Source organism: Trichechus manatus, unplaced genomic scaffold (assembly GCF_000243295.1).
Source record: "Trichechus manatus latirostris isolate Lorelei unplaced genomic scaffold, TriManLat1.0 scaffold00227, whole genome shotgun sequence".
NCBI lineage: Eukaryota > Metazoa > Chordata > Mammalia > Sirenia > Trichechidae > Trichechus > Trichechus manatus.
The window spans coordinates 3070580-3084536 of record NW_004444163.1 but is presented as its reverse complement, the minus strand read 5'-3'; the positions used below and the strand labels follow the sequence as shown (position 1 = coordinate 3084536).

Here is a 13957-nt window from a genome sequence, read left to right as displayed (position 1 = left end):
TAACCAATGTCATAAAACAGCATGTGTGTTACTGTTACATGAGAAACTATCTGTTCTGTAAGCCTTCACCTGAAGTACAATAAAATATTTAAAAAAAAAAAAAAAGAAAGTTAGTCCACTTATATCATCATAGCTTGGCCAGGATTTCATTATGTGACAGGTCTTTTTAGTTATATTTACTCCAAGCCAAGTACTAACCAGTGGTCAAGTCCACGTTTTGTCATAGAGTTGAATGTTCCATTGTGTGGTGCTTCCCATAGTGGGTTCTGGTGGAATGCTTGGTTTTGGAGCCTCCCTATAAAAGGATAACACTGATTACGACAGCCCCTTTGGAGGTTCTTAGGGTCTATTAGCATATTTCCACCACTCATCTGTCAGTTTGTCGTACTGTGGTGGCTTGTGTGTTGTCAAAAAAAATTTTTAAGACCTATCCTGAAGTACAACACTGTCAGTGATAGGATAATATCCATATGCCTGAAAGTAAGACCAGTTAATATGACTACTATTTAAATTTATGCACCAATCACTAATGCCAAAGAAGAAGAAACTGAAGATTTTTACCAACTTCTGCAGTCTGATATTAATCAAACATGCAATCAAGATGCATTGATAATTACTGGTGATTAGAATGCAGATGTTGGAAACAAAGACAAATCAGTAGTTGGAAAATAAGGCCTTGGTAACAGAAACAATGTCACATATCTCATTATAGAAATTTGCAAGACCAGTGACTTCTTCATTGCAAATACCTTTTTTCAAAAACATAGAAGGCGTGAACCTCACCAGATGGAATACACAGGAATCAAATCAACTTCATCTGTGGAAAGAGAGGATGGAGAAGCTCAATATCATCAGTCACGACAAGGCCAGGGGCCGACTGCAGAACACACCATTAATTACTCATATGCAAGTTCAAGCTGAAGTTGAAGAAAATGAAAACAAATCCACCAGAGCCAAAATATGACGTTGAATATATCCCACCTGAACTTAGACACCATCCCAAGAATAGATTTGAAATATTGAACACTAATGATCAAAAACCAGACAAGTTATGGGATGACATCAAGGACATCATACATGAAGAGAGCAAAAGGTCATTAAAAAGACAGGAAAGAAAGAAAAGACCAAAATGGATGTCAGAAGAGACTCTGAAACGTGCTCTTGAATGTAAAGTAGCTAAATGAAAGGAATAAATGATGAAGTAAAAGAGCTGAACGGAAGATTTTCAAAGGGCAGCTCGAGAAGACAAAATAAAGTATTATAATGAAACATGCAAAGACCTGGAGTTAGAAAACCAAAAGGGAAGAACACATTTGGCATTTCTCAAGCTGAAAGAACTGAGGAAAAAAATTAAGCCTCTAGTGGCAATATTGAAGGATTCTGTGGACAAAATATTAAATCACACAGGAAGCATCAAAAGAAGATGGAAGGAATACACAGAATCAATGTACCAAAAAAAATTGGTTGAAGTTCAGCCATTCCAGGAGGTAGCGTATGATCAAGAACCGATGGTATTGAAGGAAGAAGTCCAAACTGCACTGGAGGCATTAGCAAAAAATAAGGTTCTAGGAATTCATGGAATACCAACTGAGATGTTCCCACTAACAGATGCAGTTCTGGAGGTACTCACTGTCAAGAAATTTGGAAGACAGCTACCTGGCCAAACGACTTGAAGAGATCCATATTTGTGCCCATTCCAAAGAAACGTGATCTGACAGAAGGCAGAAATTATTGAACAATATCATTAATACCACACACAAGTAAAATTTTGCTGAAGATCATTCAAAAGAGGTTGCAGCAATATATCAACAAGGAACTGCCAGAAATTCAAGCCAGATTCAGAAGAGATCGTGGAACAAAGGATATCATTGCTGATGTCTGACTGATCTTGGCTGGAAGCAGAGAATACCAGAAAGCTGTTTACCCATGTTTTATTGACTCTGCAAAGGCATTCAACTGGGTGGATCATAACAAATTATGGATAACATAGCAAAGAATGGGAATTCCAGAACACTTAAATTGTGCTCGTGAGGAACCTGTACATAGACCAAGAGGCAGTCATTCGAACAGAAGAAGGGGATACGATGTGGTTTAAAGTGAGGAAAGGTGTGCATCAGGGTTGTAGCCTTTCACCATACTCATGCAGTCTATATGCTGAGCAAATGATCCAAGAAGGTGTACTATATAAAGAAGAAGGAGGCATCAGGAGTGGAGGAAGACTCATTAACAACCTGCGGTATGCAGGTGACACCACCTTGCTTGCTGAAAGTGGACTTGAAGCACTTACTGATGACGATCAAAGACTACAGCCTTCAGTATGGATTATGCCTCAACATAAACAAAACAAAAATCCTCACAACTGGACCAATAAGCAACATCATGATAAACGGAGAAAAGATTGAAGTTGTCAAGGATTTCATTTTCCTTGGATCCACAAGCAACACTCATGGAAGCAGCAGTCAGGAAATCACACAACGTATTGCATTGGGCAAATCTGCTGCAAAAGACCACTTTGATGTGTTAAAAAGCAAAGGTGTCACTTTGAGGACTAAGGTGCACCTGACCCAAGCCGTGGTATTTTCAATCACCTCATATGCATGTGAAAGCTGGACAGTGAATGTTGTTAGGTGGCCTTGTTAGGTGGTGTTGTGAGTTCCCTCCTGATACAGACTATTATAGAAATTTTAGAAAATGAAGAAAAGGTAAAGATAAAAAAGGAAAAATTAAAAAAATTGCAGTCTTCTTCTGTAAACCTTTACAGCCTTGGAAACACTATGGGGCAGGTGTGCTCTGTCCTATAGGGTTGCTATGCATGAGCATTGGCTCTAAGGCAGTGGTTTTGGTTTGGTTTTTTATGAGCACATTAGAGGCTCTGAGAACTCCTACAAAAAAACAAATACCAAAATGCTAGTTACCCTAGTGTTTCCCAGATAAACAGAAAAAAAAACTTGTTGCCATGAAATTGAATCCTACTCATGGCGACCCCATGTGTGTGGAGTAGAACTGTGTTCCATAGGATTTTCAAGGCTGTGATCTTTCAGAAGCAGATCACCAGACTTTTCTTCCAAGGTTCTTCTGGGTGGGTTTGTACTGGCAACCTTTGGTTAGTAGTCCAGCACTTAACCATTTGTGCCACCCAGGACTCCATTTCCCAAATAGAATCCCTTTTTTAAGCAAAACCAATTAGCAACCTGTGCAATATACTTTGGGAAAAACTGCTGTGAGGACGACTACCCTCATAAAACCAAAATTCCTGGCAGAGTCTCTTGGCTAGACCTCGTGGCCTGCAACTTGCCCTTGATATTCACCTTCCCCTTGGAAGTGGGAGGTGGAAGCTCACTAATTCCTGTTGCTTCTACCATGCTGGTGTCCAGTTTGCTGCTCCAGCCAAGAACAGCCCCTTAATTTACCATTGCCCGGATGAGGTTAGGTTGGGACACATTAAATATGATTTTGCTAGAGGTTTTTGTTTTTTTTTTCCCCAGGTCATTTAATCAAAGAAATTTAAATAAAGAAATGAGTATCAAATTATTTGATTAGGCTCACAAGGAGTGGCTACTCTCTTGTCTGTCTTTAGAAGTTCCCTTCCAGGATGGCTCCTGGGTACTGAGGAAGCTGCCTGCCCGTAGCACAGGCCTTGCCCGCACCTCCTCTCCCCACATTGGGAAACAACTTTCTCATGGAGACCTAGATCCAGGGAAGTCCCTTCTTCTTCCGCTAAGAACTGCCTCCTGAGGTCCATTTTTCTGCCTCAGGCTCAGCCTTTTCACAAGATTTTTGATATGGGAAGTGTATCACTTTGAAGGAGACTGGCCCCTAGCCCAACGGGGTGTGGCTTGGCCCTTCAGCTTCAGTAGCGCAAATCTGTCACTAAATCATATGATAAAGTGAGCATGTAAGACAGTGGGGAGGGGACATCACTGTTACATTATAAATACTTAAGTGGCTTTGCAAAAAGCTTTTAAGTATTAAATGTATAAGGAAAGGTTCTCTCTCTCTCTTATTTAAGTAAAAAACCTCATAAAACTTCATGAGCTGTTAAGCCAGTGTTCTGGTAAAGGAATCTCATTTGTATCACTTAATGGAGCTTCAGGTAATTGCAGTTCAGAGCGACTTTGGCACCAAGTAGGGGAAAATAATTGCAGTCTCGTTAATTAGTGGTCTGATTTCACATCCTCTTGTGTAAGGCGAGCAAGTGGTCTTAAGTAATAATGCTAATGAAATCAATGTTGCTGCCCCAACAAAGGTCTCCCTTCCAAGAGCTTATCTAAATAACCAACAAGGCAGTGATTAGGAGTCTAATGTAATTATCGTATTTGCATGCACAAGGCCCATGGACTCTCAGCTCATGGCAAGTAGTCAGGAAACAGTCAAGCATTACATGCAGAAGTGTGTCACACCAGGCAGGTGGCTCGGGTAAAACCACTTGCCATTGAGTCAACTCTAACTCATGGCAACCCCATGTGTGTCAGAGTAGAGCTGCACTCCATAGGATTTTCAGTGGCTTATTTTTCAGAAGTAGATCACCAGACTTTTCTTCTGAGGTACCTCTGGGTGGACTCAAACCTCCAACTTTTTGGTTAGGAGCCGAAGATATTAACTGTTTGTACCACCCAGGACTTGGCTATTGCAGATGTCTGGTGTTTTTGGTGGGTGGGGTGCTTGTTCACTCTCCTGTCCTCAGGTAGGAGGCTTATTGGTTGAAATCATGCCTTGGCAGGTGCAGATGCATCAGCGATTCAGGCTGCCAGATCTACCGATGTGGCTGCCGTGGTGGTACCCATCTTGTTCCTGATACTGCTGAGCCTGGGCGTCGGCTTTGCTATCCTCTACGCAAAGCATCGGAGGCTGCAGAGCAGCTTCACTGCGTTCGCCAATAGCCACTACAGCTCCAGGCTGGGCTCTGCCATCTTCTCCTCAGGGGATGACCTGGGTAAGTGGGGCAGGGGAAGTTGGTTCTTTCTCCTGGAGGAGACCGCACAAAGCCAATGACTAGTATAGGAAACACCTACATTAAGCCCATCGGTGGACGCTTCAGCCTTTACTTCAGATGAATTATTCATTAATCAGTGATTCTACTGCTTTGGAGTAAACCAGTTGGAGCCCTTTGCTTTTAACTTTCTTGAGATTAGAATATCAATATTCTCTTCAATACCCTTAATTTCTGGCCTAAGACAGTGCCTTAGTTACCTAGTGCTGCCATAACAAAATGCCACAAAATCGGTGGCTGTAAAGAGGAGAAATTTATTGTCTCACAGTTTTGGAAGCTAGAAGTCCAAATCAGAGCATCAGTTCTAGGGGAGGGTCCTTTCTTGTTAGTAGGCCTGGGTGTTCCTTGGCTTATAATCGTTTCTTCACATGGTCTTTCCCCCTGTGTGTGTCTATCTCTCTGTCTGTACTCCCCTTTATAAGACACCACTCAGCAGGGATTAGGTTTAGGACCCACCCTACTCAGGTATTACCGTTAACATAAAAGAGAACCCCTGTTTCCAAACAGGGTCACATTCACAGGTACAGTGGTTAGGATTTCACCACATATTTTGGGGAGGACACAATTCAGTCCATAACAAAAACCAAACCTGTTGCCATCGAGTTGATTCCGACTCATAGTGACCCTATATGACAGAGTAAAATTGCCCCATAGAGTTTCTTAGGGTGTAATCTTTATGGGAGAAGATCGCCAGGTCTTTTCTCCCACGGAGCAGCTGGTGGGTTCGAACTGCCAACCTTTTGATTAGCAGCTGAGCCCTTAACCATTGTGCCACCTGGGCTCCTTCTGGAGGTCCTAGATAAGAGAAAAACAAATGCTTTCCCAGTCAGCTTTTATCAATAGATGCTCTTTCCATTTTGCTATTTTTCCTTACAGTTGCTAGTGCAGTCTCACCAAGCATTATTTTATGTATCAATAACATATACATAAAAAAAGGGCATATTCTTTTCAGAAATGTCTGCGTGTTCAGATTGTTAAACACTTTACATAGTAAAATGGAAGTGTTAAGAGGCTTCCCTAAGGTCAGTTTGGTGAAGGTGAGTTTATGTATTTCTTTCCTAAGTAAAACTAGTTATAATTACTTTTTGTTTGTATATAAAGACATTTATGTATTCCCATTCACTGATCATTTGCTATTTGCTCCGTTCGCTTTTATTCTGTTTCCTTCTTCCATACTAAGCAAGCACCTGGACTGCCTCACATGAATTGAGGGGTGGGGCTCTTGTTTACCTCTGCTGGGGGCAAAAGGTGTTGAAGGTGCCATGTAGCAGTCACAGAACGTGGATCGTCACAGAACTGTACCAGGGGTCATGAGTCTGGGAACCACTAGTCTGGGAAGCTGTCCTCAAACAGCTTAAACCCCTCTAAGTTCCTTTTTCTAAGTGAAGCGTGGGTTCAAAGGAGAAAGCAGACAATGAAGTTAACTGTGCTAATGTAGGGTGTGGGTCACTCAAATTGGGGAACCCAACCCCCACCTTTAGCTTTTGGGATAGGTTAATGAGATTCTTCTTCCTAAAAGATTTGCTTCCTTTATTTTGCTAAGCTCAAGCGATCATAAGAATAGGTTTGGCCACCCATTGATGGGGAGAAGGTGACCCAAGAGTAGCAGAGGGAAGCTGGGCTAGGTTTCAGAATTGATGGCTGTTCTTGGCCGGCTGGCTGTGGTATTGACTTTCCCAGCTAAGAGTTGTGAAGAGGGTGTTGGAGGAAGGGGGCAAAAGTGTGGGATGTGGTGTCTGGCAAACGTGTACTGGAACTCACCAAAAACTGACTGTTTTGCCTTTAGGGGAGGATGATGAAGATGCTCCTATGATAACTGGATTTTCAGATGACGTCCCCATGGTGATAGCCTGAAAGAGCTTTCCTCCTTAGAAACCAAATGCTGTAAATATTTTATTTGATAAAGATAGTTGATGGTTTATTTTAAAAGATGCACTTTGAGTTGCAATATGTTATTTTTATATGGGCCAAAAACAAAAAACAAAAAAAGGAAACAAACAAATGAATAAACTTTGTAGTAATCAACTGTGAACTTCAAACCAGGTTGACTTTAGTAACCAAATTGCTTTCATTTGATGTTAACCTAGTCTTACCGGGCTGTGCTTGCTGGGCATGCTTTTAAGTCTGTGAGATCATTGTAGTTCAATAAATTGGCCATCCCTTTTATTTTTCTAAAGATGCAGAAATGTATTTAATAAAATCTTCAAGAGAGATTGATGGGTGGAATCCCTTCTCCTTGAAGGTGTGATCAACTTTTAAGTTTTGTTTGGGGTTAGTTTACATGAAAGTGTTTTGGGTATATTATGGGGGAAGGTTCTTTTGTGTTACTTTGTTAATTTATTGGGACTCTGTTCAAGGCCAGGCTGTAGTAATCATCTGACACTGCACGTGTGATGAGCCTCTTGCCCATAGGACTGGGGAGGGGGCACAGAAGCATTGTTGTTGCCATTCCGGAAGCAGCCCACTTTCATTCTCTTCTGTGTCACACAATGGTATTTCATAGGAGGGAGCATTGAGTCATTGCTCAATTCCAGTTCAGCGGAGCTGCAGCTTGGGAAGCCTTGAAAGCCAACAGTTTCGTCTTTCTTCTATTCATTGATGGAATCTCACTGTATATGCCTCTGTACAAGATGTAGCTTTGAAAGCTACAAAATGGTAACACTGCTGTATTATACACTGGTCTAATTGTCATTGCAAAAAATCACTCTGGTTGGGGGAGAGAGTTCTGAGATCCATGCCATGATGTGACTAACAGATACACTGGCTAATCTAGTACCTAAGTTATCCATTGTAGTTTTTTTTGTTTTTTTACTTAACCACTGAAGAATCTCGAATGTAAGATTTTGTATTTGTGTTGAGGTGGCCACTTCTTGTCCTTAAAAATCCATACTGATATATGCAGTTGTTTTGAATTGCGTCAGTGCCTTCTCTCTCTCTTTTTTTTCTTTTTTCCGCCTTCCCTACCCCTGTCCCCACCCAATCTAAAGAGAAAGTGCTATTCACCATCACAGAGATATAAGAAATTGAAAAATTTGAGGTCATTGAATCCAAGTAACAGTAGCAGCAGCACTAGAGTTTGTTCGTTTATTCTCTCTGTGAGATAAGCTGTGCTTTTTCTTCTGCCTTTAAAATGTCACCCCTGTATTCAAATCATGGCCACTTGATGTCGGTTATGTGGAATCCATTGCGGGCCAACGCCCACTCTGTAGCCGTAGTGTTGTAGGTACCTATGTCTGGCATTGTTGTGACTGGACTGTGAATCTCACTGCAAAACTTCTTCCTGGCTGAGAAGCAGGGAGCTCTGGGAATATTCCAAAATCATGCCTCTGAATAAGTATCCTTTATATGCAAGCCTTGTAAACCCCATCTCCCCTTAGATGCAATGTATCACCTTCTCTGAGAGTCTGGTTTCTTTTAACCAAAAGTATCTTTCCTGGATGATAATACAGTTGTGTTCTTCCTAGGGATTATTTAGAAAACAAAAAAAGAGCCAATTACATTTTTTTATTTTGTTTTAATTTTTATTTATTTATTTTTTTAGATGAGTAGTATGTTAACTTGTTCAAATTTAGTATGCCATGTGGGTAGGGCTCTTTTTTTTCTTTTTTTTAAATTGAAATAAGTGGAGGTCATGATGAGCCTACTTCCAGCGTATTTTCTCTCCTTCTCTCTCTCTCCTTTTTTTATTTTTTTAAAGGCTGGAAGTTCCTTGGCTTTATCTTATCTTGCCTTGGAGTTTTCTTGAAAACTCCAGACCCTGCCACCTCTCCTTTAGTAAGCTCTTCAAATAGCTGAAATCTGGTGGAAGGCAAGTAATTTCATCGAACCACTAGAAAGTATATTTTCTTCTGTTTCTGCCAACTTTTTGATGGCATTTGTAAAAACTGATATAAAAGGCTCTGGGACATTATTTTCAATTCTCCCACAGGTGAGCTTTTTGATAGAGCATACGTCTCCAGTTGGCAACTTGAGATACTTTTGAGAATCAAGTTCCAGTTACCAGTGCCTCCCGATGCTTTGTGCACAGTACTGTATAGACTGGCCATCACCTCTCTCCTTGGAAAATGCCACTGTGCTGTTTGAGACAAAGCAGCATTTTAGGGCTAGAGTATTTTATATACACAAAAGAGCTACGTTCCTGAAGACTAGACAGATGCAGCTATGTGTAAATTGTATATTTTCATGAACTTTTGATGCACGCACTCTTTTTTCCATCTGTATAGTTTTGTGGAGTTTTGATGTATAGATGCTGTCTGCAAGAGTCCAGAGGCGGGAGTGGCAATAGGATATGAAAACAAAAACTACACCCAGCCTTTGAAGGGGACCAAATAATTGTTTTCACTGTGACCAGTTGGAGCCCCTGGTTTCTTACTAAGAAGGGGCTTTGATACCTCGTTGGAGAAGCCATCTCTATCGGGTACACTGTTCAAGGAAAAGCTTTTGTTCCCTCCCAGGGCACATTAGAATGTCAGATGCCCACATCCATCTGGACCTCATGGACCGCTAACAGGCCACTAAAATTCATAGGCAGGGGACTGTGTGTGAGTTTTCACTGAAGCTGAGTTTTCTCCTTTATGTATTGGTGCCCCTTGGGCTCTATGAGACACAGGTACATTGGATGAAATGACAGAGAATAGAATTCTACAGAGGATTCCAGGGAGAAACCCTGTCTACACAGACCTATTTCCAGACAGACAAGAAGCTCCAGCAACTACTGGCTTCCCTGCCAAGCTGGGAAAATAGTTATGATGCTGGGTAACCTATTGAAACGTCTAACTTTTGGAAAAGTGGTTCCTGGGGCCTGGCTCCACCTCTGGTAGTACCACTAGGGATGTTTGGGTGGAAAACCTGTGGTGCATAACAGCTTCACGTTCTTGCCTGTCCATCATGTGGCCCATAGATTAAGCTATGCTTAACAATTTAGGAATGTAACCTTTTCTCAAAGCAGTGGCCATTTTGAGGGGAATTGGGGAGAGTTGGCGGTATGGCTAGGACTTTATAGATAAGCACCGTTTATCCTTTGGAAAATTCTGCCTTCAACGTCCACCCAGTGGTCACTGTATCTAGTAAGGTTATATGTCCAGTACTTCCTCAAGGGCAGGAACCCCATCTTGTCCTGTTTGCTCAGTCACTTGCCTAGTAAAGGGTGATTGTGAATCCCCAAGAAAATTTTTCTCTAACTTTTGCAGAGAGCTGAGGGTCCCTTAAGAAGAGTTCTAGGGATATAACCAAAATGGATGCCACCCCCACATTGATTTTAGGAATTGTCTTTAAAACTCTGCAAAACCTTCACTTCTTCACTTATTTTGGGATTGTATTGTGATATTCCTATTATGTTATTTTTCTTAACTGGAGTGTGTGCTGCCTTTCAGGTACAATTTTTGTGTAATACAAGCCAGTGCATTAAGTTTATATAAACTACTTTCTATGCAAGACTGAGATATGGAATAGATAGCAAGAGATACGTGTTGTTGGGCACACGGACAATAACTGTTTTCAGAAAGTATACCACCACCTAACATGGACTGAGGGAGGATAGGGTGTATATATGTTCCTGCCCATTACTAATTTGGAGCAGCCATATTATGAATTAAATCCTCACAGCCAAGGAACCCAAGAATGGTATTAGTTTCATGTGTAATAGCTCAAATGGAAGCTGCATGAATGCTGAAGTGGAACATTATTCTCGGATATTCCATGTCACTTCTCATTGAAAAACTCTTGTTATGAATTATTAGAAACTTTAGGTGAAATCAAAAGTATTCGCAGCAAAATAAAGGCCTACTCTGCTCTTATTTAAAGTGAAACACTGTATACTTGTTTCTCTCCAAAGTGAAATTTAGGTATTTATAATTTCAGTTGCCTTGATAAGTTTCCAAGTCACTGATTTCTGCTGAAGATTTTACTATATTGTTGCACAATTTAAGATGATTTTTGTCTCAATGTCAACTTTTTTCACTGAATAAAAATTTAACTGGGTCAACAAAACGTCTATTTAAAAACCCACTCTGCGTGTCTTGAGTTGGTCTTTGGAGTGCAATAAAGATAGCTAATGCAGTCTCTGAACACCGTTTGATTTGTCTGTCTTAAAAGGATGTTTATTTCGTAGATGAGAGAACACTAAGACCTGGAATAATTTTGTTATTAACAAGCTGGTCTCAGATGGTAGATCCTTGAAGAACACGATGTCTTTGTGTTGGCTGTGGAGTGGGGAGATGTTACAGCAGTTGCTTTGAAGTAAATAGAATTATTCCACAGGGACAATGACTGAAGTGGCTCCCTTAAAGCTGTAACTACATTTGCTAAGAAGGCAGTTTTCAAATCTAAGAAAGCGTAGCAGTAGAAAGAAGCTGTGTGGCAGACAGCACGTTCAGGTTTCCATAGGGAATGATGTCTTAGGAAGAATGCTGCATTTTGCAGTAAGTACGTGAAAGGTAAGTGGACCTAGAAGTTGCACTTGGAGAGTGTGGAACTAGGTGAGGGGGGCAGGCTTTTTGAATTTAACAGGGCTTCTTGTATGCCACTCTTGTTTAGATATTACCCCAAAATAAAACTCAGAGGTATTATCATCCCATTTTATCGATGTGGAAAAAGAGGCTCACAGAAGTCGAGTAATTTGCTGAGGGGAAACCAGATAGTAAATGACAAAACCAAACTTCAGGTATTTCTCATTTGTTATTAGAACTTTCTAATAATACCTTCTAGGTATTTCTGACCCTGATCATGTTGTCTATTACTGTGTCATGCTACCTCATGTAACCAGTGTCAGAGAGAACACAGTCAGCCCAGCGCAGTGCACCAAAGGCTGTCTCAGGAAAAGTCACGAGGGATAATATACCTCCTGGGTGAATGTACCTGGTGGAGCCCTGGTGACGCAGTGGTTAAGAATCCACCAGCCACTGCTTGGAATCCCTATGGGGCAGTTCTTCTCTGTCCTATGAGTTGGAATTGACTGCATAGCAGTGGGTTTGGTTTTTTGGTTTGGACCTACCAGTAACCAGTTGCTGTCAAGTCGATTCCAACACATGGTGACCCCATGTGTGTCAAAGTAGAACTGTGCTTCATAGGGTTTTCAGTGGCTGATTTTTTCGAAATAGATCACCAGGCCTTTCTTCCAAGGTGCCTCTGGGTGGACTCAAACTTGCAACTTTTCGATAACTGTACTACTTAAGGACCAGTTGTGGCCTAGCCCTTAGTTTTTCAGGCTTAAATACCTTGTTATGTCAACACATGATTGTGAATTCCTGTCTCACAGGCAAACACATTGACCAAGCTCCTGAGACAGATATGCAACACCATAATGTTCATTTGTTAATTCATGGGAAATAGTCCTGTCACATGAGATGTTGGCATGACCAGTGTATTCTGTTCCGTATGGGAACATCAACCCAGGAAGCGAGTCACTACTAGAAGTTTGCTAGGTGAACATAGATGCATAATAAGGAAGTAGGAGGGGTTTGTGCTGGAAGGTAGTTGCCCAATAAATATGGAATAAATGAATGATTGACACTCTTCAACAGGAAAAATCTACTCAGTATGAACTTAATATTTGAAACCTTCAGGTTATAACTCCCTGTATCCATTTGTGTGTAAGAAAATCTTGCCAATGGGATCTCAAACTGGAAGCCCACTGGCTAAGGTTCACTGGGTCAGGGCTTAGGCACTTCCCATATCTGCCACTCACCCATCTTTTCCTGTGTTTTGTGGTTGAACAAACTGCTCCGCTTCATTAAAACATTTTATAGCTAATACTCATGCATCCAGACATATCTTCCTGACCTAAGAGCCATTTTATCTCTAGGATTGGTCTGTCCTATCTTATGTGTTGATTTTAAAGCTTAATTCTGGAAGAACACTATTTTTGATCTTAGGGCACACTGCAATGTAGCCCTTGAATTCTGACCACATCTGTCATCTCTGGTTCCCTACCTCACAACAAATTAAAAATGGAAAAACCGGTTGCCACCACTTCAATTCCAACTCATGGCAACCCCATGTGTTTTAGAGTAGAACTGTGCTCCATGGAGTTTTCAATAGCTGATTTTTCGGAAGTAGATTGCCAGGCATTTCTATCAAGGTGCCTCTGGGTGGACTCGGCATCTCCAACCTTTTGGTTAGCAGCCAAGTGGGTTAACTGTTTACCCCCCCACCCCCCGAAAAAAAAACCCTTTGCTGTCGAGTCAATTCTGACTCATAGCAACCCTATAGAACAGAGTGGAACTGCCCCATACAGTTTCCAAGGAGCACCTGGTGAATTTGAACTGCGATTTGAACCAGGGCAGTGACTGGAAGTAGAATCAAAAACAAAAAACCTGATGCCATGGAGTGGATTCTGACTCAGCGACCCTACAGGACAGAGTAGAACTGCTCCATAGGGTTTCCAAGGAGTGCCTGGTAGAGTGGAACCACCAACATTTGGTTAGCAGCCTTAGCTCTTAATCACTATGCTACCAAGGTTTTCTGCAATAGGAGGGAACTATTATTATTCTAACTGAGTTAACTACTCAGCCTGTAGGACTCCTTGTCCCTGCACTAAGTGGTCCCAAGAAGTTGTGTTTTTGTTGAGTTCCTGATGGGCTAACCATATGGCTCTTTGGTTTTTTCTTTTGTTATTGTGTGTTTGCCTTTAGCAGTCTCTTTCCATTTGGGAACATTTAGTGTAGGGACAAAGAGTTCTACAGGTCGAGTAGTTCACTTGATTAGAATAATAATAGTTCGCTTCTATTGCCAGTAACTGCTTAAACTCTTTATAAACACTTTTTTGTTTTTTTATTTCTAAAGGTGATGCCATGATTTCAGTAATTTTGTCTGCCTTAAGTATTATGCTCTTTTAAGAACTATATGGGATCAAATTGACAACAGCAACTCGAAGATAGGAACCTTAGGGGGCTGTGCGTTTATGTTAATGGAGGGAAGAACAACTCAGAAAAGGAGGGTGAGAATGGTTGCACAACTCGAAGAATGTAA

The 13957-nt window shown here is 41.2% G+C and overlaps 1 protein-coding gene across 2 annotated transcripts in view; it reads left to right on the top strand.

The window, feature by feature from the left end:
• SORL1 (sortilin related receptor 1) overlaps nucleotides 1-7960 on the top strand; it is a 222857-nt gene extending 214897 nt beyond the window's left edge. For both annotated transcript variants that reach the window (XM_004389001.2, XM_023742976.1), the window contains exons 47-48: nucleotides 4721-4933; nucleotides 6777-7960. In XM_004389001.2, coding sequence (XP_004389058.1) covers nucleotides 4721-4933; nucleotides 6777-6844 — 281 coding nt within the window. In that variant the 3' untranslated portion in view covers nucleotides 6845-7960. The remainder of the gene's footprint in view (nucleotides 1-4720; nucleotides 4934-6776) is intronic.
• Nucleotides 7961-13957: the final 5997 nt, after the last annotated feature.